Source organism: Rhineura floridana, chromosome 3, assembly GCF_030035675.1.
Source record: "Rhineura floridana isolate rRhiFlo1 chromosome 3, rRhiFlo1.hap2, whole genome shotgun sequence".
Taxonomy (NCBI): domain Eukaryota; kingdom Metazoa; phylum Chordata; class Lepidosauria; order Squamata; family Rhineuridae; genus Rhineura; species Rhineura floridana.
The window spans coordinates 15,158,461-15,182,345 of NC_084482.1; the positions used below are offsets into that span (position 1 = coordinate 15,158,461).

The following is a 23,885-nucleotide window of genomic DNA, read 5'->3' on the forward strand; positions in this document are numbered from 1 at the left end:
TAACATTGAAATCATTTATAAAATTGCAATAGGCAATATGAAAAACAAGCAGTTCTTTAGGATCCTTACCACAGGTCAGTTGGTAGCAGATGGCCCTTTTGTGGGAAGGGGACAGTTAAACTGGGAATACATCTTTGTTGCTTTTTAAACTGCTAAAGAAAATAGGCTGCAATCCTGTACAACAGAAGCAGGGATCAGTTGGCCGGATCTTTAGCTCCTCAACCTCCCCCCCATGGACCAAATTTGACAGATGGGCGGGCTTACCCACCTGACAATCACCTGATGTCACTGTGATGCCAGATGACCCATTTTTGTAAAGCACTATGTGCGGAAGCCCCAGTAATCAGCTGGTTGTTGACACTGGCTAAGTTCTGTGTGGGGCACTTTGCACAGGGCTTTTCAGGCACCGATGATCAGCTGATTGGTGGTGCCTGCAAACCCCTTTACACCCTAGCTGCACCTTCTTAACTGCCCTATACCAGATCTGGGACATGGCTTGGCCAAAACAGCTTCACGGAGTAAATGGGGAGAACTGGAGGGCCTAATTAGGCCCATGGGCCGGTGTTTCCCCACTGTTGCTATACATACTTACGTGGGGGGTAATTCCCATTGAACTCAGTGAGGCTTGCTTTTGACATGCACAGGATTGTGTTGTTAATCCAGGGGAGAGTTTTGCTCATCTTGCTGGATCAGACCAAAGGCCATCTACAGCATTCCGGTTCCAAAATAAGGGATGGCCTCCCCCTGACCCTGTTGCTCATCCCCAGCACCTGATACTGAGAAGAATAGTGCATGGATGCTCTGTGTAACTTCAACGGCTCACAGCCTCTGGGCCGGCTTGCCTCCTGATATAAGATCAGTCCTAATCTGTGCCATTGCCTTATCTTGCTTCCTTTCTGCTGACAGGTGTCAACATCACTGCACTGGGCCAAGACAGAGACCAGCCAGGGGGTTCCTCTCTGGATCATCATCTTAGCCATTCTGATTGGATTGCTGCTCTTGGCACTGCTCATCTATGTACTATACAAGGTAGGGTAGCTGAGTAGGTGGCAGTTTGCAGGTGGTGGTGGGAGGGTGTTAGAATCTCTGAAGTGCCAAGTGCAAGCAGAACTGTAAGGACTGAGTTTGTCAGAAGGGATGGTTGCATAGGATGCGCTGGTTTTCTCTGGAGCTGACTCTGCCGAGAAACTTTCAAGTGCTTTTTTTAACCGCATGCTTCTAGACCTTATGATTGCAGAAACACATGTGAAGCAATAAGGGCAATAATGAAATTCCAGGAACCAGCTGAGCACAGGATTTCAAGTGGTGAAGGGGTGTGGCATCAGTACCCTGGAGAGCTCCTAGTCCTTCCCTTTTCTACAGCTGTTATTTCTAGCCCTGCCCCAGTATGCACTTTCACACACTGCACAGAGGTAAATCCAGAATTTCCTGATTGAAGGAGTTTCACCTCAAGTGATCGATATATTTGCAGACATGTGCTTGTTGCATTCACACATAACATTTTGTGTAATGTGTGCCTTTACAATGATGGCAGCTGCATCAAGCAGCCTCTGCACGGCAGCCATTCCAATCAGTAGCTGTGGCATGTAGAGTGGCTTGCTGTTCCCATTGTGTGCAGTGTTTCATGCCTTTTGCCTACACTTTCCCAATTCTTTGCCTGTTTGGATAGTGGAAACCAAAGCTTTAGTGTACAAGAAAAAATATTTAGAATCCCATGTATGAATCCATCCTTGACTCCTTATGATTATAGGAGGGAGTGGTGATTTGCATGTGTGCCTTGCATGTGAAAATGGGCTGGCACAGGAAAAACATTTTCATTGTGCCCTATATCACCTCAAGGACTGTGCTTTTCAATGGAGTCATTTCACACATTCAGCTGAGACTCAGTGATGTACATGTGTGACTGAGCTTTAAGTGAACTGAATTTTCATGATTTATTCTGACTGCAGAATGTGGGTTTATTTTTATTTTTTAAAGTACAGCCCTGCAGGTAAGGTCTTTATCTTTTTGGCCATTTTGGTGCCTGGAGCAAAACCTCTGCTTTTAACTTATGGATGTTTCTAGTCCTCATGGGTTTGGAGATCTGTCTGAAAACAACAGGCAAGATCTATAAAATGCAGCAAGTTAGTGCTGTGTATTATAAAATCCCAAAATGGATGAATGGAGCTGTCCATCTCTTCTTTTCTACTGTTGTGGGTGAAAAATCTGCTGGGAATTTCTGTTGTACTAGTCCCATTATAACAAAACTGAATATACAGATGTGCTCTTGCACACCTAGGTTATGCTTTATAGGTCCTGATCTTGTCTGTTTCCTTCACAGCTGGGCTTTTTCAAGCGCTCACTTCCTTATGGCACGGCTATGGAGAAGGCTCAGCTGAAGCCACAAGCAGCTTCAGAGGCCTAGCAGGCCCAGCGTTGCCCTCATGTATGTGTGTTGTCACTGCTGCCCTGCAAAGAGGCACCAGGATCGCCTGCTGTGAGCGCCACGAACGGGGGGAGCACAGCCAACACCAGCAGGGCAATGTAGGGCAGTGCCACAGACGCTGGGCCCCACGGACTGCTGCAGAGTCCAAGCCCCTCTGCTCCTCACAGAGAAAGAGGCTCCAGGCTGGAGGCCCAATGCCCTCCCTCTCCCCCGTTTCCCTGGGGCTCGGATCCTACAAAACCTGTTGTGCCTCAGCTGGGGGTTTGCAGCAGGCATCTGCTCCCACCAAAAAGGGAATACTTGAAGCCGCTGGAGCGGCCGGTGCTGGCCTGATCTCAGGCCCCCTATCTCAAGCTGTCTGTTCCGTCCATCTGTGGGGAAAGGGAGTGTTGCCCTGGACAGTTTCCAAGCTGCCAGTCTCCTCTGAAATAACCACATATTGGCTGAAAGGAAAAAGCACAATCACCTCCGAGTCCCAGCTCTTTCTCCGACACGGAGGATCCTGGGCTCTCACTTCCTGTCTTCCCCCAGCCTGCTTCCTGTGGGGGGATGACATGGGACAGAGACTTAAGCTGGGAAAGCCGGGTGCTCCCACAATGCCAAAGATTTGCCACATTAGGAAGCCAAGCCATCGCCCGGTGTCGGCCCGGACTCGCCGACTGTCTTCGCACTGATCTCCGGAAACCGCTAGAGATTTTATTTTTCAGATGCCACTTTAATTAAAAGAAATGAGGAAGCTGCTGCCGCCTCCTAGTGGCAGAGAGAGGGGTTGCTTTTTTTTAATTTAAAATGTCCATGTGCAATAAATGCTTCCGTATTTTCATACTGTCTTCTTATTTTATTGGTAACAATGAGCAGCAAGAGGTTGAGTATGGCTGAAACACTCTACTGCTTGTTCCTGTAAGTGAGGATTGGGATTTTGATGGTGTAAATATGCTTCCTGGGAATAAATATCCTTTTGACAGTGACAGAGCATTTATATTTTCCCACACTAGCTGTCATTTTCATCTCCATAGGTCTGGCCTAGTGATAGGACTAAGGATTGAAGTGGGGAGAGTGTATATCAAAGGCACAGTCCTCCAAATGTTGCTGGACTACAACTCCCATCATCCCTCGCTATTGGCCATATTGGTTGAGGCTGATGGGAATCCAACATCACCTGTCAGGTATCAGGTTCCCCATTGCTGATGTATATAGGCACAAAGAGTGTTTCATTCATTTTCCTGATAATGAATGTGCCCACAAAGATTCTTGCCAAAGTGCATACCCTGAAAAGTAGGTTGATTAAACTTCAAATGGAGAATCATGTTGTAGCTGTACATCCCAAGTTTCCTTGTGACCTCTCAAGGGAGGTAACACAGCACAGCCTAGAGACGAATTTCCTGGCTCCCTTGGAAACAGCAGGAGTGAATATGTTGTCCGAGCTTGAAATCGAGACATTTCTTAACCTGTATGCCACATGTCAATGTCACTAGTGGCATTATGAGCAAATGAACAAAACAAACCAGAGACCAAACGGCCTTATTTCTCTCACCCTGATCACCATCACTCTTTTGGTTCCATGTTACCTGCTTGCATTGATCAATCTGGTTTTAAGAACACAACCCAAGTGAAGCCAGAAAATGCCAACACTCCAGATTATTTCATGCCTCCTATAAAAAATGAATTCTTCTTGGTCACAGAAAAGAAACATTGACATTTTTGTGTAATTAATATAGTTTTTTATTGAACAAGGTCTCAGAGGGGAGAAGATGAGAGAGGTTTGCACTGAAGACCATTTGAGGAGCCAAGAAGAAACATAAAAGCTAGGGGGAAAGTCAACCATTCTGTTTTTGAAGAAGCCTTTTTTTTTTAAAAAAAAGCCCAGAGTTGAAAGGAACATGCTCTTTTCCTCTTCCCCCATTTGCTCACATATAAATCCCACTGGCATCAAAGGAATGTGCCTTTTCCATATAGGTTGTGACTGCACAGCCATTGTTACTGGCCCACTTCTGCTTAAGGGGGCCTAAAAGAAACCAGTCCAGGTTGAGCTTTCTCACTAGGAAGACTAGCCTAACACTCCTGTGGCCTTAAGCAAAGGGACAGCAATGGTCCTGTGGTAGAGCATCTTCTTTGCATGCAGAATGGTCCAGGTTCAGTCCTCAATGGAATCTCCAGGTAAGGCTGGGGAAAGCTCCTGTCTGGACAGTGCTGCCAGTCAGTGTAGACAATACTGAGCCAGATGGACCAATGGTCTGATAAGGCAGCTTCCTGTGTTCCTAAGCAAGATGAATTGCCTCTTGATTTGACCAAACAGTATATCAAATAGTGAATGGTAGTTTGTATACAACCAAGTCCCCCCCATTACAGTCTTGAACGTTTGGAGGAATAAAGGTGGTACTTGTAAGGCTGCAGTTTCCGTCCATTTTTACTGCTGTTGAGTAAGACCTGTTGAATTCAGCAGGGCTCACTGCTGCATAAAACTGCTCAGGAACGATCCGCTTAGCAGCTTTCATAAAGAAGCTTGGCGACGCCCATGGCAGGGGAGGGAGGACTATGCTAGAGCACAACAAGCTTCCTAAAAGGAAGGATACCCGAGATCATGCAAATCAACTGAACTGCTGGTGGCATCTGCAGAGCAGGAGAGTAGCCAGCAACTGACTACCCAGACAGAAGGCTTACATGGCGTTAACAGGTAGTGGAGAGTTTGGACCAGGGAGACTGCAACAGCTTTCTGAGGTCTGGTATATTTGCATGTAGGTCTTTGGAAAGACCCACAGAACTGGGGAGTGGGGAAGAGATCTAGCCAAAAGCTTTTGGGGTTCTACGGAGGTTTATCTAAGGATCCCACAATGGGAAGATCAGCCATGACCTCCAAAAAAGCAGCAATTCAAGCCCCTTCTTTAGTATCTACCCATCTAAAGGCTAAGGAGTTTATGTAGAAAACCGTTCCAAGGAGGCAGAGAAGAGTATCTTGTCATTGGTGGGGCTTTCCACTGATGCATGTACGGGTCAGAAAGGGCTAGGTAACATTGGATCAAGCTTCGTTCCCCATTGATAGAAAAGTCACCAAAACAGCTATAACTCACCCCAGGTTATCTTTTTGGCCTACAGAAGGAAGGGGGGGGGGAAAGAGACTTGTGGCCTTCCAAATGCTGTTGGGACTCCACTTCCCATCATCCCCATCCACTGGCCATGCTTGCTGAGACTGATAGGAGCTGGAGTCCCACAACAGCTAGAGGGCCACAAGTTCCTCAGCTCTGCTCTTTACTATGAACAGCTTTGTCTCCTTTCTACAGTTCAAGAGGTTACTGAAGGAATAAGAGCAGCCTTAGCTTCTGTTACCCACACGCACACACCCCTGGAAAATTGCCAGTCTTAGTTCTTGGAACAAAATGGGAGTGTCTCACGGCTAGGAGAAAAGATTGGTGAGTGTGGGACTTAAGACGCAAACCACTTGTTTATAAAGAAGGGAAGGGGAGAGGCAGGAAAGGAAGGAATTATATATACTGATAGCAAACTCATTCTCCAAGTGTAGATTCTTACATAGCCGAAATGGCACTATGCATGCCCAAGAGAAAGGTATCAGCATGCCTGAAGGGATACCAGACCTTTAGGTAGGGAAAAACCAAAGAAGACTGAGCATGCTCAGTGGCCACAGAATTCTGGCTCACTTTGGGGATGGGGATAGCACAGATTGGCTTGAATTCAAACAGGAGTTTTACCACACTGCAACATTTTGCTGCAGGTCCCACTTGTGATTATCTGGTAGCCTAGCAAGAAGGAAGAACATTTTCCCACCATCCTCCTGGCCCTCTCCCATTTCTCCCAATGATCTTTCAACCTGGCTAGATAAAAGGAAGGCTCATTGGATTAAGGCACTCTAAACTGCTAGAGGTTTCTCTTTTTGGAAGCAAAGAGCTGCTCAGTTGGACAGCACATCTGAGGATTCGGACACCAGCTTCCCATCCCGGGTCTCGATCTTCTTGATGACAATGGCCCTCGATTTGGTGACTGCTGAGCTCTCCAGCGGGGAAGCATTCATGGAGTATCCACCACTTGAATAGGAGGAGCCGTAGCCACCCCCATAACTACTGAAGCCACTGGACAGGCCACCTGGATGGGACAGAGAGGAAAGTCATTAGAGACAGAGCAGGGTTTCCCAGTTTTAAATACCTGGTGCAGCATTTTTCCCCAGAGGATGATCCAGCAGCTTATATACATATGCATTTTCTTAATCACTTCCTAGAACAATGCACAACTTCCATGTAACTCTGGGACTGTCCAGTTAAAATGTTGCTGCCTAGCGAGCCAGGATTCCACCCCACCCCACCCAGTCAGGGCTCAGGGATGGAATTGTGCTCAGGGCAGCAGTGATGCTTGTGGGATTCCCCCACGTCTGCCTGCCGTGACATTGCAGGCAAAACTAGAATGAGTTGGCTCTGCCTGTCATTAGCTCTGGCTCCGCCTACTGTTAGCCCTTCCACCCTACCAGTCCCTTTAGGCACCAGCTTCCACTGATATCAGTATGTCCTGGCACACTGTTTGAGGATCATTGGTCTACAACCATATACAGTGAGGCTCCAGCGCTAGAGGTGGGGGCCGATGACATTTTGTATTCCCCTCCCAATTCTAAACACAACAATTCTTATGGCATGCAGCTTGAAAGGAAAGAGAGGAGGAGCCAAATGGAAGTAGTCTTTTACGCAGCCCCAGCATCTGTCCATATTTTGCATTTGCCTGGTTGGGTCTTGAGCCTTTTGCAGCTGCACAACAGGAGGAACTTTCTCTGGCATAGAGAAGCAACGATGGGAAAATCTTTGCTTCTTGGAACTTCTGCCAGTTGTATGGATGTTAAAGGCCTAGGGATCCTCCGAGGGTAGGAAAAAAAGAAAGTATAGCTTCTATAACCTATGCCTCAAACACAGCCCTATGAATTTGCTCTATGCTTCTGTTTAAACAAAGCTGCAAAGTTTGCTTACCTGAATAGCCAGTTGTTTTGGTCTGAATGCTCAGGTTCTGCATCCCTGACTCCAGCCTGCCAAAGGAGGGGTGAAGAGAAAGCCAAAAACAAAATCATCATTGAGGAACAGCAGCAGTGGCAACAGAAACATAACTGCTGAAAACAGGCTGCAGCCCCCATGAAGGTGGAAAAGTTCATCTATGTGCCAGCAATCATAACTGCTGCACATGCACTACAGGACAGATCAATGGAGTATGCATTACTGCCAGAATGCACAATTATTGGGGGTGTGGTGTGCAAGCTGGTAAATTTTTTTGCAGGTATATTCTGCAACATGCCATCGACTCGATAATAGTGCATTTGTGACGGCAGATTTATAACGGACCGTCCAGACATCATTCTGCTTTATTAGTTGTTCTGTGATAGTGTCCCAATGTTACCACATTATTGCCGTCTGGACCAGCACTCTTGCCTTACGGCACAACAAAAGCAAACACACACGCACACACAACATAAACCGGAACTTTTGCAGTATTAAAAGTTGCAAGATTTCAGCATGAAGTTACAGAACATGCACTGACTGGAAACAAAGCCGTATGTCCAGCCTGAAACTTGTGCAGGGTGTCTGGAGGGGCCCTCCACTGTGAGAACAGGATGCTGGACTAGATGGGCCACTGGCCTGATCCAGCAGGCCCTTCTTATGTTCTTATGTACCTGATCTCCTCTCCTTCCAGCAGCTTCCTGTAGGTGGCGATCTCAATGTCCAGGGCCAGCTTGACATTCATCAGCTCCTGGTATTCCCGCAGCTGGCGGGCCATGTCTTGCTTGGCTCTCTGCAGGGCAGCCTCCAGCTCAGCCAGCTTGTTTGTGGCATCCTTTACGGCCAGCTCCCCACGCTCCTCGGCCTCAGTGATGGCAGCCTCCAGGTTAGCACGCTGAGCAAGGGAGAGGAAAGGAAAGAGAAGAGCGTCCAATGGTTTGACATCTATCTACAAATATGCAGCAGGGAGACTGGAAGGGAGCTCCGCCTGCTGAAAGCCCAAAAGCCACAAATCTAATTAAGTTTCAGTGGTTGGGGTGCAGGTTAGGTAACAGTGTCCTCAACCCTCCCACAGTTAGCAAAAGCTGGATAAAATTATGTGACGTGGCAGGCAAAAATTACTTCTCTCTGTGTTAGCCTACTGTGACCAGTTAAATTCATTACAGTAGGAGTGGGGAACCTGTGGCCCTCTGGATGTTGCAGAACTACAACTCCCATCATCCCTAACAATTGTCCATGCTTGTGCTGTGGCTGATGGGAGTTGTAGTCCAACAGCACCTGGAGGGCTAACCACAGGTTCCCCAGGCCTGCATGACAGATTGTGATATCACTGGCATAAAAGAGGGCTGTATGTCTCGTCTTCCCAGGCGACAACTGCACTAAAGCAGCAACAGCCTATCAGCTTGTCAAGCTGCCCTGTTATTGAGGCCTAGCCCTCAATGGAGATTGTGAGCCTGTGTTGGGCCTGTACCACTTCAGACTACAGTTGGGGCTTCACATGCCTGCAAGGAAGGGGACGTTGACACAAAGCAGGCTATCAAAATGTAGACTGCTGAGTTCCATGGGGTCAGGGGCCCACCTCTTTTGCTAATGTAATTATATAAAGCGCTGGGAACTCAGGTGATGTTGTCTTCATCACAAAAAAGGCCCTCAGTTCTGCGCCACCAATTGCCTCCTGACCTGGCTTTTCAGACCGTCAATTTCTGACTGTATTCGGGTGATGATCCTGTGGAGCTCGTTGATTTCGTTCTTGGTGTTGCGGAGGTCATCTCCGTGCTTGCCCGCCACTGTCTGGAGCTCTTCGTACTACAGGGAGGAGATTAAAGGAGACAAATACGACCTGCGTTAGGAAGAGCTTGTGGGAAGGCGGCTGGTGGTAAAAGGTGAGAGAGACAGAGAATCACATGAATACAATGAGGAAACACTTGTGCAGACCTTCAAATGGAAAGCTGGCTCTTTAACCACTGCCATCATTTCTTTGCGCACACACATCAGGAGAGGGCAACCTCTTCAACATGGAGATGTGTGCGTTTAACCTTTTCCTCCCCCTCCCCAAATGCCCCCATGCCACAGATAAGCTTGAGGGATTAAAACCTTCTGTTGGGGAGAGGAGGGAATACTGCAGGCTAGATAAGGAGGCCCGAGAGACAAGCTAGTTGGTTCCCAATCCCTAGTACAGAGTATTGGAAATATTTAAAGAGCAGAGACCTGCATCTAAGCCTCTGCCTAGGCATGAAACAAACTGTGTGGGCTGTGGCAAAGCCACTCGCTCTCAGCCTACCTTACCTAAGACAAAATAGGATCAGCCCCCGAAGCTCTTGGAGACCAGGGGAAATACAAAAAGAAAAAGTGCTCTGCATAGGTTGCATACACACTACATGTTCAAAGCACATATTCCCCACCCGCATCCTGCCAAAGAATCCTGAGAACTGTAGTTTGTTAGGGTTCCTGGGAATTGTGGGTCTGTGAGGAGTAAATTACAGTTTCCAGAATTCTTTGGGCGAATGGGGGAAATGCGTTTGAATGTGCAATAAAGGTCAGGTGTGTACGCAGCTGTCATCTCCTGTGATTTCTAGCTCTTCCTAAAGAGCTGCTAGCATACTGGAGCGGTGAGGAGTGAGTCACGAAGCTAGGAAATCCCTTGTAAATCTCACCTCTGCCATGAACTCTCCCTAGGTAGCCTTAGGCAAGCTATTAGCTCTGAGCCCCACCTTCCCCCATCTGCAACATGAAGATGATCATGAACAATACAGGACTGTTGTACCTAAGATAATGTGCTATGCATGCTGCTCTTACTCTGTGCCAAATTATGAGGATTAACATGATGGATGTCAAAGAGCAACTCTTCCCTTCCCCCCCCCATCTCAAATATGGAAGCTCACCAGCCTGGTTGGTTAAAGGAACTGCATGCCATCCCAAACTACCCACTTTGCCTTCCCTCCTTGGCAGCCCTGTTCCCCCATCATTCTCCCCTCTCTCACATTCCCAGGATTTCAGGTTGTTCACTTCCAATTTAAAAATGCACCCCCCTTCATGGAAGTCAGGATAGGCAGAGCATGGCATTGAGGGGTCTTTCAGAAAGGAATGTACTGATCACTGGCCAGAACGACATTCTACAGGCCACACTAGGAAATGGGGCAACTCTCCCTGAATGCAAAAGTCACAAGATGCAGGATTCTTCCTGAAGAACTTCACATACTAAGTTAGATCATCTACTGGAAGGAAACAAGCTATTAACTGGATAGTCCTTAGCTATTTACCATACCACTGGGGCAAAAGAAGTAGGATATTAAGGGTGGGGTTATCACCAGTTTGTAGCCCCATCGTTTCAGTTAGGTTAGGTGATGCTTGCTTGCTTTCAGCAAGCAGCTCCTAGGAAACATTTGTAAGTAATTTGAGGTTTCAAAAGGTGAAGTTTTACATCTGTGGTGCTGTGCAAACTTTCACTCTCTCTGAGATGTGAGGACTGCAGCAATAATACATCCTCTCCCAGTCTTGGGTGATCCATTGGGTGATCCATTGACTGATTCAGCCTACTACAAACACAATCTGTGATTCCTCAGACCCACTCACATTAAGCTGATGGCTGTCCACTGGGGTTTCATGTCTAACTGGAAACAATCGCCATCAATGACAAGAAAAATGGACAAACACAGATCCAAAGGACTTTGTCCCCATTATGCAGATTGCTCCAGAAACAGGAAGGATCCACGAATTTATTTTATTTATTTATTTAATTTATATACCGCCCTAAGCCCAAGGGCTCTCTGGGCGGTGTACATAACAATAAAGCAATCAGAGAATATATAAATACAATAATACAATGGAATCAAACAAAAATAATCAAAATAGCAGCAAAATACATCAATAAATATTAATAGTACACATTAAAATGTACTATTTATATGTAAAACGAAGAATGAGTGGCGACTCTCACCAACCCAGCCCAGCCCTCATCACCCAGTAGTAAACCAGGTGTATGTGTGCAGGGGGTGGTGGCTCACCTTGATCTGGTACATGCTCTCTGCTTCAGCCCGGCTCTTGGCAGCAATGTCTTCATACTGTGCTTTGACCTCGGCAATGATGCCATCCAAGTCCAGGCTGCGGTTGTTATCCATGGACAAGACCACAGAAGTGTCATTGATCTGAGACTGCATTACACGCAGCTCCTGCATTGCAAGGAAGAGAGGTGCATTTTCTTAATTATCCACGATCAATAAGCAGACAGGCCTAAAGAATTAAGAAAAGCCTCAAAGCTTCCTGATCAGATCTACAAAGTCTAACATTTTTCTCCCTCTTCTATTTCAAGAACTGACTTCTGCCTTTAATTCTGTTCCAGGGACAGGGTGCATGTGATCCTGTGGATGTTGTTGGACTCCATCTCTAACTATAGGCCATGCTGACTGGGGCTGATGGGAGTTTAACAACAGCTGGAAGACCACAGGCTCCCCTTCCCTGTTCTATCCCATCACCTCTGTTGATATTGCTTAGGTCATGCTATTAATGGTAAAGCATAATTTCCAAGAGGCGAGGCTCCAAGATGAAAGCAAAACACTTTGCCACACAAAGGCTGCACCTACACAGGCCAATAAGATGAGCTTTGCTAAACCTGAGCTTTCAGGAAGTCAACATTCACAGTCTCGCAAGGAGGTATTCATTTCCCAATGAACTAAACTAAGAGGGGCTTATATAAGGATTTCCCAGCTGTGTACAATAGTAAACATCCCAGTTTACTATTCTGCCTGATATCATGAAGCTTCATAATGATTTTGCTTTTTGCTTACAATTTGTGATTTGATTTAATGAAAATGTTAAAAATATACTCCAATTTTCTTTGCTTGACTTTCTTGATGGGCAAGTTGTTAAAACATTTTGAGATTTATTAACTCCTTACCTCTATAGACTGTTTAATAACCTTTTAGACAGCATTCCAGTTCCAGAGCCTTGGCAACTATCAAAATTATAATGATACTAAAACCTGGTAAATCCACAGTAGACTCATACAGACCTAAAAGTTTAAGGAACCAGGATGCCATACTCTTTACGAGCATCTTGGCTAAAAGACTTAGTAAACTTGCACCAAAATATATACATTCTGACCACACTGGGTTTATGATGGGCAAGTTGCAGACACTGCTGAAGAAAGATTAAAACTCATTATCCTTTTTGCATCATAGATTTTAACGGTCAGATTCCCCCCTCCCAAGGATTCCTGGGAACGGTCATTTGGTGAGATTCCTAGCGCCCCTCAGAGAACTACCATTCCCAGAGTCCTCTGGGAAGGATAATTCAACCATTTTAAGTCTGTTATGGATAGACACCCTAAATCTTTCCGTTTTGGAATTTTTCAAAAGCTAGATCTAGAGGGTCAACAGCTTCTCTAGAAGCACTCCCCATTTTAGAGTGGGCACATTTTAGAGTAGAGTGGCAAATTATGGACAAAACTGGCACTTTCCAATCAGCCCAGAAACAAATCCAATGTAGAACACAGGTGGAACAGAATCAAGAGTCCTCTACCCTGCAGAGCAAGCCCCAGTTAGACTGCCTTGCCTGCTGCATTTTGAACTGGCGTTTCTGAGCAATTTTCAAAGCCATCCTTTTGGTGAGCAGCTAAAACCACATTACTTAGGAAGGCCCATGGGGCAAATGTGTACAGTAGGGCCCCACTCACATGGCAGGTTACATTCCAGGCCCCCACCAAAAAGCAAAACTGCCAGAAAGTGGGGCCCTACTGTACTCCAGCCGCCACTCTCCAGCTGACAGTGATCAGCTGCAGTGCGCAATCAGCTGTAGCGTGGGGAGCTCCAGCCGCCACTCTCCAGCTGACAGTGATCAGCTGCAGTGCGCAATCAGCTGTAGCGTGGGGAGCTCCAGCCGCCACTCTCCAGCTGACAGTGATCAGCTGCAGTGCGCAATCAGCTGTAGCGTGGGGAGCTCCAGCCGCCACTCTCCAGCTGACAGTGATCAGCTGCAGTGCGCAATCAGCTGTAGCACAGGGAGCTCGTGCACTACAGCTGATCACTGTCAGCTGGAGAGTGGCGGCTGGAGCTCCCCACGCTACAGCTGATCGCCCCACTGGTGCCGCCGTATTAGCAGAACGCCGAAAAGCAGGGCGCTGAAAAGCGGGGCCCTACTGTAGAAGCATCACGCTGCTGCTACTTCTACACTTACTTTTCTTTCACAGTGGCAGTCTCTTTTCCCCACCTTTTAAAAATATCTTTATACTGCCATTTTGTGTATTAATAATCATTTTAATACTTTGGTAAACCACATGGGCATTGCTAGGGGTTGGCCCATGAGCATGAAATCTGAATCTTTTTCTAAGGGTCCTGAGTGTTTGTGGGTGGGTAATGAATCCAAGGAAAATTGAACTGAGGAGGGTGACCTGGGTAGTACATTAATTTAGGGGAAATATATTAATTTAAGTTTACTTTATCTAGACATGATGGGAGGGAACTGAAGGGGAATCAAAATGATTTTGTGCAAATTCTGTTGGAAAGTTATTTGAGGTGGCTTTAAGACATTACCTGAGGTGATTTGGATGGGAAATCAGTTGGCTAGCCTTCTATGACACTGACGTTCTAAATTAGCATCTACACATTTAAATTAGCACATGCAAATGTTTATCTATAGGCCCTAGCAAAGCCTCCGGTAAGCCCCCTTGGGTGGTTCTTAGGAACCCAAGTGGCAGAGTATTTAAATATTGCAAATAAAAGTATCACTTCAACGGGACAAAACTAATAGAAAAACCAGACCCTTACTAAGACTAGGGCCCAGGGAACTAAAAAGAGTCACATGATTTTCAGTCTCAGACATGGAAGTACCAAACAGATCAGTAATGCCTAAAGCCCCTTTATAACCCCTACATAGCAATTTCAGGCTGGCGATATGTCTGCCTGCCAATTTTAAAGAAATGCCACCTCTTCCTGTTTTATAGGCCCTCCCTGCTATTCCCCAGCAGACTAGGAGTAATGAACACAATAAGGAGTAATGCCTTATTCTATGTCAGACCACTGGCCATCCAGCTCAGTATTGTCTATGCTGACTGACAGCAGGGGACATTCCCAGCCCTACTTGAAGATGCCAGGATTTGAACCTTGGACCTTCTGCTGCTTCACAAGGATGGAATTCTGTTTCTTTAAAGACGATGCCCACCTCATCATACAGCTGCCTCAGGAAGTTGATCTCGTCAGTCAGGCATTCCAGACGGGACTCCAGCTCAATCTTGTTCATGTAGGCCTCATCCACATCCTAAAGGGGTAGAGTGCAGGCCGCCATTATAAATAAAGACTTTAACAAAGTTCTCCCAAGGGACTAGTTGGGAAACACGATGGACCTGCCACTCACCTTCTTCAAAAGGACAAAATCATTCTCCTTCTCAGTACGATGGTTGATTTCATCTTCATACCTGTCAGGGGGAGGGAGGGGACTGATTAGTTTAGGCTACAAGTTAGCCTCACATGGCTTCGTCTGAACCAAGGCCACATGCTTTCAGTGCCAAGACTCCTACTAGAAACATGTGTTGGTCGCATTGCATTTAAGCTTGCCCAGAGTGCCTATGCCTTCTCCAAAGTAAAAACAGCCCACATTTTTTATTTATTTGTTAGATTTTTATACCGCCCGACTAGTATAGCTCTCTGGGCGGTGTACAGCAAAAAATACAAAAATATACAATAAGAACCCATAATATAATACAACAAGAACACATAAAAAGAATGAAAAGGTCTAAAGTCAATTACAGTAATTTTAAAACTAGATTAGAATTAAGATTAGATTAAAATGCCTTAGAAAAGAGGAAAGTTTTAACCTGGCGCCGGAAAGATAACAATGTCGGCGCCAGGCACACCTCATCGGGGAGACTATTCCAGAGTTCGGGGGCCACCACTGAGAAGGCCCTATTTCTTGTTACCACTCTCCGAGCTTCCTTCTGAGTCGGAACTCGGAGGAGGGCCTTCGATGCAGAACGCAGTGTACGGGCAGGTTCATATCGGGAGAGGCGTTCCAACAGGTATTGAGGTCCCGCGCCGTATAAGGCTTTATAAGTTAAAACCAACACTTTGAATCTGGCCCGGAAGCATATTGGCAGCCAGTGCAAGCGAGCCAGAACAGGTGTTATGTGTTCAGACCGCTTGGTCTTCATTATCAATCTGGGCGCCGGTTTTGCATGAGCTGTAGCTTCTGAACTGTCTTCAAAGGTAGCCCTACGTAGAGCGCATTGCAGTAATCCATACGTTGGGGGTTAAAACCAAAGGTCTCTAAATTAGAGGAGACATACAGCACAGCCTTCCAGGCAAGGCTTAATCCCAACACCTTTCACTTTACAAATTATTTTAAGTTTTAGCTGGTCTAGTTGGCAAATCAAGATTCAAGTGTTATTCAGCTGTCTTCCAGTTTAATTTAACATCATAAAAATGTCAAACATGTTAAGTACGTTTATCATTTTTTTTAAAAAAAAGGCCAGGTAGTTGTATTGGCAGTTTACGGCACGATCCTATGAATTTCTACTCAGAAGCAACTCCCACTAAGTTCAATTGGACTTACTCCCAGGTAAGTGCATACAGAATGGCAACCTTGATGACCCTGTGGTTTGTAGACCAATTAACATTCAGTGGATCACATGCCAATTTCATATGTATTGGCAATGATAGAACTTCATACATGCATCATAATAATAAAGATTCAATTTTTTTTAATACAGATATGCATGTGCTTATTGGCACTTTTTTCAGAATATTCTCATTTGGGACAGGCAATCTTCTTTTTGAGTTCTATCACAACCACAATTTCCTCCAACATTCCACAGATGAAGGCAGGGACATTCTTGTAACACTTACTCTCCAAGCCTATGCGCATTTAGGGCGCTTCCAGACTGTCCCTGTTTTCAGGTGTGATTCAATCACATGCCAGCAAGTTCAACTTGTGCAATTAAAGCAGATTTGGAGCTCTTGCGCAACAAACCTGCTTCCCCAAAAAGATGGAACTTTTTGTGATGATGATGAGAAATGTAGTGGAAAGCTACATGATCCTTGCTTTGACACAGCACTGGCTAGCCTCCCCAAAAACAAATCTAAGTGGATGCTCAATAAAGAGGTTGGCTGGAGGCACTCTTAGTCAGAAATAAGTTGCAGCCTGGCTATTCATTTTGCAAGACTCATTGCATTCAATGGAGCTTACTCCCAGGTTAGCAGCCCTATGATTGCAGCTTCATTCTCACACCAAGGATCACCCCCTGGACCTCACCCCCTTCAACATTCCACACTGTTCTTCTCTGCTCAGCATTCATTTCCTCTGCATCAACTCAAAAGCAAAGAGCATTTGTTCTTTTGGTTAAAGACATACTAGGAAAAACCTGCTTGACCTATGACTGTAGTTTGTTAAGGGTGCTGGGAATTGTAGGACTGTGAGGTCAACTACAGCACCCAGAGTTCTCTGGGGGAAGCCATGAGTGTTAAAGGGGCACAAGAGTGCTTTAAATGTATGGTGTGGATATGACCATGGACTCCCAACTCCAATCAGTCCCAGCCACCATGGCCATCTGGATGACTACACATTCCTCTTCGCTGGTGTATAGGATTGCAGCCTTTGCCTTTATATGCATAGACCCAAGGGTTTCTATAGGCCACATTCCAATCCCATTCTAAACCAGCCCTTTTTTTCAACATATTATTTCAGTCTTTGATCTCTCTCCCCCCCCCCCAATCTCTTTGTGGGGCAAGGTGCCTGAGACGCAGACACCAATACAGACAACATAAATATATGTAGACAATACATGGGGAAAGGAGATAACAATCCTGTGCTGGAGATTGTTTAGGAGCAGGTTGTTGTGGTCAAATCACCAAACGCTGCCAGGCTCCTCCTCTAGGTCTGACAGGTGCCTCCCTTGACTTCCTAGGTGCTGCTCTCCTTCACCCTCCCAGATAGGAAAACTTGCAACCCTAATGACTGCATTCCCTTCCTTGTCAAGTATGCCTTCAGATGCAGGCAAGCAGTCCGTGTGTGTCAGCCTCATTTTAAAAACAGTCAAACAGTTGCACGACTGGTTAGTTTACCCCTACCAACGGTGTGTTGCTGCAACTGTAATCCTGCTCTGTACAAGAAGTGTGTGAGTGTGTGGTAGCAAAAAGGTGTTATAGGGGAAACAGATCCTAAGCCATCACTTACCATTACAGTAGTGGGGGGGATTCACAATATTCATGTGGACTAGGCACTTTAATTTGAAGGCAGAGGAGGAGAAAAAGAAGAAATGTAAGAGCTTCAGAAAGTCAAATACTGCATCAGATTTCAGAGTAGATATGGAATTTCCACAGCCTTAACAATAGGGCGGAGCATGAAGTTTTGTTATTTTACTCAGAGGAAGATAAGATAAGGTAGGTGACATTCCAATACTCCCCCTTCCCCCTCCTCTCCACACACTCACTTAGTCTTGAATTCTTCTACAAGGCCTTGCATGTTGGCCAACTCAGCATCCAGCCTTGCTCTCTCCTGCCCCAAGCCGTCCAGCTGCCGGCGCAGGTTGTTGATGTAGGCCTCAAACATACTGTCCATGTTGCTTCGGGTGGTTTTCTGATTCTGCAGGAGACTCCATTTGGTATCCAGCATTTTATTCTGCTGCTCTAGGAAGCGAACCTGGGGGAGAACAGAAGGGGATTCCATCCAGTTAAATGCCCAATGTAGAGAGAGTCACATCTCTGTAAGCCTCTGATCTCTCTTGCCTGTTACACCAGAAGCCAAAATGGCACAGTGTTTGGCTTAATGCTGTTCATCATCATTATCCCACAGTGGTCCCATCCACATCATGCATTTAAAGCACATGGCTTCCCCCCCCCAAGAACTTCCTGGGAACTCTCATCTACACCTCAGAAAGCTACAGTTCCCAACACCCTTAACTACAGTTTCCAGAACTCTCTGGGGAAACCATTGTGCTTTAAATGCACGGTGTGGATTAACATATTTGCCAAAGAAACAGAAAACTGACTGCTTTGACAGCATTTTTGTCACAGCTGTGTTATAGCCTGTATGCTTCTGAGCTCAATTCAAAGCGCTGGGTTTGACCTATAAAGCTCTTTACAGATCAGAACCCCAATATTTTCTGGAACATCTCTCCCGATATAAACCTACCCAGACCTTTAGAACTTTATTTGAGGCCCTTCTTTAAGAGGGGGCAGAGAATGATAAAATGGGTCTTTTTCAGCTGTGGCTCCCCATTTGTGGACCACTCTCTTTGGTAAGGTCCAACTGGCACCTCTGCTGACATCTTTTTGGCACCACGTAAAAACTTGCCACCTCCCCCAGCTCCAGCTTTTAATGGGCTATGATGTTGTTTACTGTCAGTTGTGTTGCCAAATCATTTAGCTGCAGTTACTAAGCATTGCTTTGTGTATTTTTTTTTCTTTTTATGAATTGCATGTGTTTTTGTGTAAATGTGTTTGGGGGTAAATGCATTTATATTTTAACATATTTTTACCGATGTTTATGCTTTCCAATGCGTGGTGAGGATGTGACCGATGTTCACAATGGCTTGCAAAAGTGCAGCTTCTCTTCGCAGCAAACAGATCAGGCCAGCCATTCTCAAACTGCGCACTGAGACAGACTAGTGCGCCAAAAGAGGACTGCTAGTGTACTGTGAGAAATGCATTAAAAATAATTCCAGGCTCTTCTGAGCTTACAGCATCCATCCATTAAGAATGGGAGACTAAAGAAAGGTTACAATATTGGGTCCTTTTTTTATTTTAGAGCAGAGTAGTAGAAGTGGGGACATGATAGAAATCTATAAAATTATGCATGGTGTGGAGAAAGTGGACAGGTCTCTCTCACACAGCACTAGAACCTGGAGTCATCCAATGAAGCTGAATGGTGGACAATTTGGGGAAGGGCTACAGCTCAGTGATAGAGCATCTGCCTTGCATGCAGAAGGTCCCAGTTTCAATCCCTGGCATCTCTAGGTAGGGCTGAGAGAGACTCTCTACCTGAAACCCTGGAGAGCTACTGCTGCCAGTCAGTGTAGACAGTACTGAGCTAAATGGATCATTAGTCTGTCTAAGTATAAGGCAGCCTCCTATGTTCCTATTTAGAGCATAGTTAAACTATATTAAACTAATTCACTGCCATGTGATGTGGAGACAGCCACCAACTTAGCTGGCTTTCAAAGAGACTTTGAAGATCTTATGGCAGACAAGACTATTAACAGCTGTTAGTCATTATGGCTATACTGTATATTATTTCCAATATCAGAAGAAGACTGCCTTTGAACACCAGTTGTTGGGAAACCACAGGAGAGGTCTTCTTCTCACAAGCATTTTGTTGGCCATTATGAGAAACAGGATTTTGGACCCCAGAGACCTTTGATCTAATCCAGCAGGCTGTTTCTTATGAGGCTGCCTGCTGTGTCTCTGCATGATTAATCTCTCTTGCCTGACTCTTTTTAATCAGGTTCTGCTGGGACCTATACTACAGCTCCCATCATTCCTGACCCTTGGCCATGGTGGCTGGAGCTGATGGGTATTAGAGTTCAGCAATATCTGGAGAGCAGCAGGTTAATTATCCCTGTTCTAGCCAGTGCATTTCAGAGAGCAAAGCGATGGAGGCTAGAATATTAGCTTCCTGATTTGGAGAATGATGCCCTTCAAGAACAGTAGCTCTGGAAGGGGAATAGGGGACTCCTAGCAACTCTAAGCACCTTAACAAACTACAGTTCCCAGGATTCTGGAGGGGAGCCAGGACTGTTTAAAGTGGTATGATAGTGCAGATGTGGCCACATTTGCAAACTTCCTATTTGTTCTGTACCACTGCATGACTTTCTTTCCTACCACCAGTACCACACACAAAGGAATCCTGGGAATTGTCATTTCAAATTAGTATAAATTCTCTATTGGAGGTTAATTGTCCCACCTTCACAGAATTACAATCCCAAGCCTGCCTTGGGGAGAGGAAATGATTATTAAACCAGTTTTAAGCACATAAGGTAGATGTGCCCCAGAGGGCAAGAGACAGATAAGAGTGAGCAGGCAATGTTGGCCTTTAGGCAGAGTGCTTAATCTGAGGAAGGGCTAGCTTAGGCCAGGAACTCATTTTTATTGGCAGAACGCAGCAGCCTTGCAACATGGTAAGCAGCAGCAATTTGTCCAGCCCTCTCCGCATTTAAGATAGCATGGAGAACGCTGTATTTGATATTTAAAAAATAAAAGCCAAGTGGGCTGTCTAGCCATATGGAGAACTTGATCTCTGTTGACTCCAGAAGTCTGAAGCTGTAGCATTGTTCAAGCTAAAAAGGTGTGTAGCCTGTTGGCAACTCCTGTATTATTGATTATTAACCCTAATAATTACCAGAGTCATGTCTGGCTTCACGCAGTTACCATATGGTGCATAGGAATGCACCACACCTGGCCTCTTAATACTCCTACTTTCAAACTCTGGCTGTTTGTACTCTGAATACTGCAGATGGACAATGCAAAACATGGAAGGGCATCGCCCATGAAACAATGGAGACAATCACCCTTCCATGGTTGGAAAGCAGCCTGCTTCCATGAAGGAATTTTGTAGAAAACTCTTTTCATACATGAGAAGGATCTACCAAATTGTGCATTGCTTGTCTCTGAAATTCAAAGTAAAAGCTTGCATTGCTGGGAAAATACATGGGATTCAAGATGATGGTTTACTCCCTAGTTCTGTTTTGCTTTCATCACAGAGGTCCTGTACAGACATAAGGCCTCCACTTTTTGAACCCTGGTAAAGAGATCAGGAGCAGGCTGCAAGATCAAGAGTGTGAGCTCCCTCCCCTCAGCCCTGCCTCTCACACATGCATATTTCCTCCTTTCCTCCAAGGGCCTTGACTCTGGGTCATTGATTGCTGGGTTAGCCATAGTTAATGTTAAATATTCTTCCTCCACTGGGGAGGTTTGAAGGCTTCTACCCATCAGCAAGAGCAAGTCATCAGGAAGCCTGATCCTACACCATGCACTCTTGGAAGTCAGCTGCAACTCATTAGGAAGCTGTCATTAGTCCACCTAGCTCAGAATTATCTGCACTCACCGGCAGTGACTCTCCAGGATCTCATACTGGAGTCTCTCCCAGCCCTACCTGGAGATGTCGGGACTGAACCTAAGGCCTTCTGCATACAAAGCAGATGCTCCAACACTCAGATATGGCCCTTCCTCGACTTTTGTTCATCATTGCATTTTGTGCAATGGAACATCGCTTCCCATTCAGGGTGCATAGTATAGCATCACCACCACCACCCCATTTGCTCATCAATCCAGCCACTCCTCAACAATTGCTTCCTTACTACAAAGATAGCTGCAGCAGCCATGGATCAGATGGGGGGGGGGAGGACCCTGGGCAGTCTTCCTCACCTTTTTCCCCTCCCAGAAAGAAAGAGTGCCACAGGAGGGTAAGCAGGTACCCCGCTCTTTCCATGCTTCCTGGGGAGGACACTGGTAGGTAGGGTCCCCCAAGATTCCAAACAGCCAGAGGAGATCCACTATCCTCCACAAGGGAATACATGTCTGAACTGGACCCATACTGCTGATTAGCAGGCCAGCTTTCAACCCCTGGCAGAAATGGGAAACCTGCTTAGTGTTAACCACGGTACAGGTCAGTGGGGATGCGACCCCTCACCAAGCTGAAGAGCAAAGGGGAGCAAGAGCCAGAGAGACATCCTAATCCTGTCACCACTCCCCAATCTCTTAACTGTAATTAGCAAGAGGAAGCATTATGCCTGCATCAGGCAAAACAGCCCCAGAGCAATCCTGGATGCATCTACTCAGAAGTAAGTACCACTGAGTTCAATGAGGCTTACTCCTAGGTAAGTGGCTTATAGGATTGCAGCCTCAAAGTAACATTTGGGAAAGCCCCATCTGTTTGGCAGCCAAAAATTGCTCATAATCTTGACCATGGTCTCTGCAGAAGAGGGAATTTGCCCTTTCACCCAGGCGTGTGGCATTCAATGTTGCCTGATGAGTCACCACGCGAAATGGGGCTGAGGACCTTATGGTTTTCTACATGTACTTTCTTTTTCAACACAAAAGCAGACTTTGGTTTTTAAAACTTTTGTCCTGGACTCTCACAACTGTAGGAGGAGCTTTCGGCTCACCAGACTGGTCTGATCACAACTCAAGAACAAGTTGGATTCCCCTGTGTTGAAGACTATGAAAGGCTGAAAAACGGGGAATTTGCTCTTTAACTAAAGGCCATCTCTCTCTGGCCTCTAGTTTTCTATTGCGGATTACCACCTCCACCCCCCACAAAGGACAGGCGCTTGAGAGGAGGATCCAGGTTTCACTTTGTCTGCCTGCCTGAACACAGAAGGGCTCGCTTGTGCCTTCACTAAAGAAGACTCCCATCGGCTTAAGTGTGCTTCCATCTCCCCCAACACACATCACCTTCTCCATACAGGATAAATGAGAAGCTCCATTAAGGGCGCCTGAACTTAACAGAGGCTTGATCGCAGGTAGGCTCTTAAAACGCTGCTTCCCCCTTCCGCAATCTGGGCTTCCATCCTATCGCTTTTCTCCTCAGTCCTCCTTCCCAAATGCAGTTGAGCTCATCACAATTTTATCTGCCCCATTCTACTTTTCCCTCGCCATTTCACCTTAGTTTGTAAGCGCCTAGGCGGCAGGGATCTTTCTACTTTCCCCACGTAAGGTGTCATACACACCGGTGAAGCTGTGCAAGTAACACACATACACAAACGCAACCGTACAGACAACTCGCCCTCTTCCGTCAACTCTAGAAGGTAGGCCTGGAGGTTAAGAAGCCGGCACGCCCACCTTGTCAATCAAGTTGGCGAACTTGTTGTTGAGAGTCTTGATCTCCTCTTTTTCTTTGGTCCTCACTTGCTGGATGGTGGGGTCGATCTCCAAGTTGAGCGGCGCCAGCAGGCTCTTGTTCACACTGACGGCCGTGATACCCCCCATGCCGCCGCCGACGGAGGACCCTCGGAAGCTGCTGGCGCTGCCGCCGCCTCCAAACCTGCTGCCCCCATAGCCGGAGGAGGCGTAAGAGGTGCTGACTCGAGAGGCGGTGACGGGGCCCGCCGTATAGGAGCGGCTGCTGAAGGTGCGGACGGGGCCTGAAGAAGTGGTTCGGAAGGAGGATTTCTTCATCATGTTACTTTAGGGGGGGTTTTTCGCCCTCTCTACGGGAGACAAGGCCGGGCGGACACTGCAGAAAGGCTGTGAGCTGAAGGTTCGGTTGGGTGAGTACGGCATTATATATATGTGCCTGTCAAGGGGGCGGGAGCTGGCGCCGCAGATCAGAGAAGAATAGTACCTGAGTGGCCTTTTAGGAGCCAAGGGGTGGAGCTCCACGGCTCCCAAGGCCCATACCTGTCATACTACAACTGATAGCTGCGCCCATTTAACGCTTTCCTTGCTGAAAGCTGACAATAAAGCAGTAGAGGGAAGCCACTCACACACCCAGGAATGCTGTGGGCAGCCTCTCCCCCTCTCCCCTTCCAGTTGCCCACCTCTTAACTCTCTCTC

At 46.3% G+C, this 23,885-nt stretch overlaps 2 protein-coding genes across 5 annotated transcripts in view; one reads left to right on the plus strand and one right to left on the minus strand.

The window, feature by feature from the left end:
- Window positions 1–3,364, plus strand: part of ITGA5 (integrin subunit alpha 5) — an 86,920-nt gene extending 83,556 nt beyond the window's left edge. For 2 of the 4 annotated variants that reach the window (XM_061614585.1, XM_061614586.1), the window contains exons 29-30: window positions 907–1,029; window positions 2,321–3,364. In XM_061614585.1, the coding sequence (XP_061470569.1) occupies window positions 907–1,029; window positions 2,321–2,404 (207 nt within the window). In that variant the 3' untranslated portion in view covers window positions 2,405–3,364. The remainder of the gene's footprint in view (window positions 1–906; window positions 1,030–2,320) is intronic. The other 2 variants (XM_061614588.1, XM_061614587.1) reach the window with 1 other exon arrangement.
- Window positions 3,365–4,123: 759 nt separating this feature from the next.
- On the minus strand, window positions 4,124–23,606 carry KRT8 (keratin 8). The gene is made up of 9 exons (XM_061614608.1): window positions 23,172–23,606; window positions 17,825–18,033; window positions 14,755–14,815; window positions 14,563–14,658; window positions 11,412–11,576; window positions 9,088–9,213; window positions 8,082–8,302; window positions 7,387–7,442; window positions 4,124–6,520 (listed from the first exon to the last, which is right to left on the minus strand). The coding sequence occupies exons 1-9, from the start codon at window positions 23,508–23,510 to the stop codon at window positions 6,330–6,332; spliced, it is 1,464 nt and encodes a 487-aa protein (XP_061470592.1). The 5' UTR covers window positions 23,511–23,606; the 3' UTR covers window positions 4,124–6,329.
- Window positions 23,607–23,885: the final 279 nt, after the last annotated feature.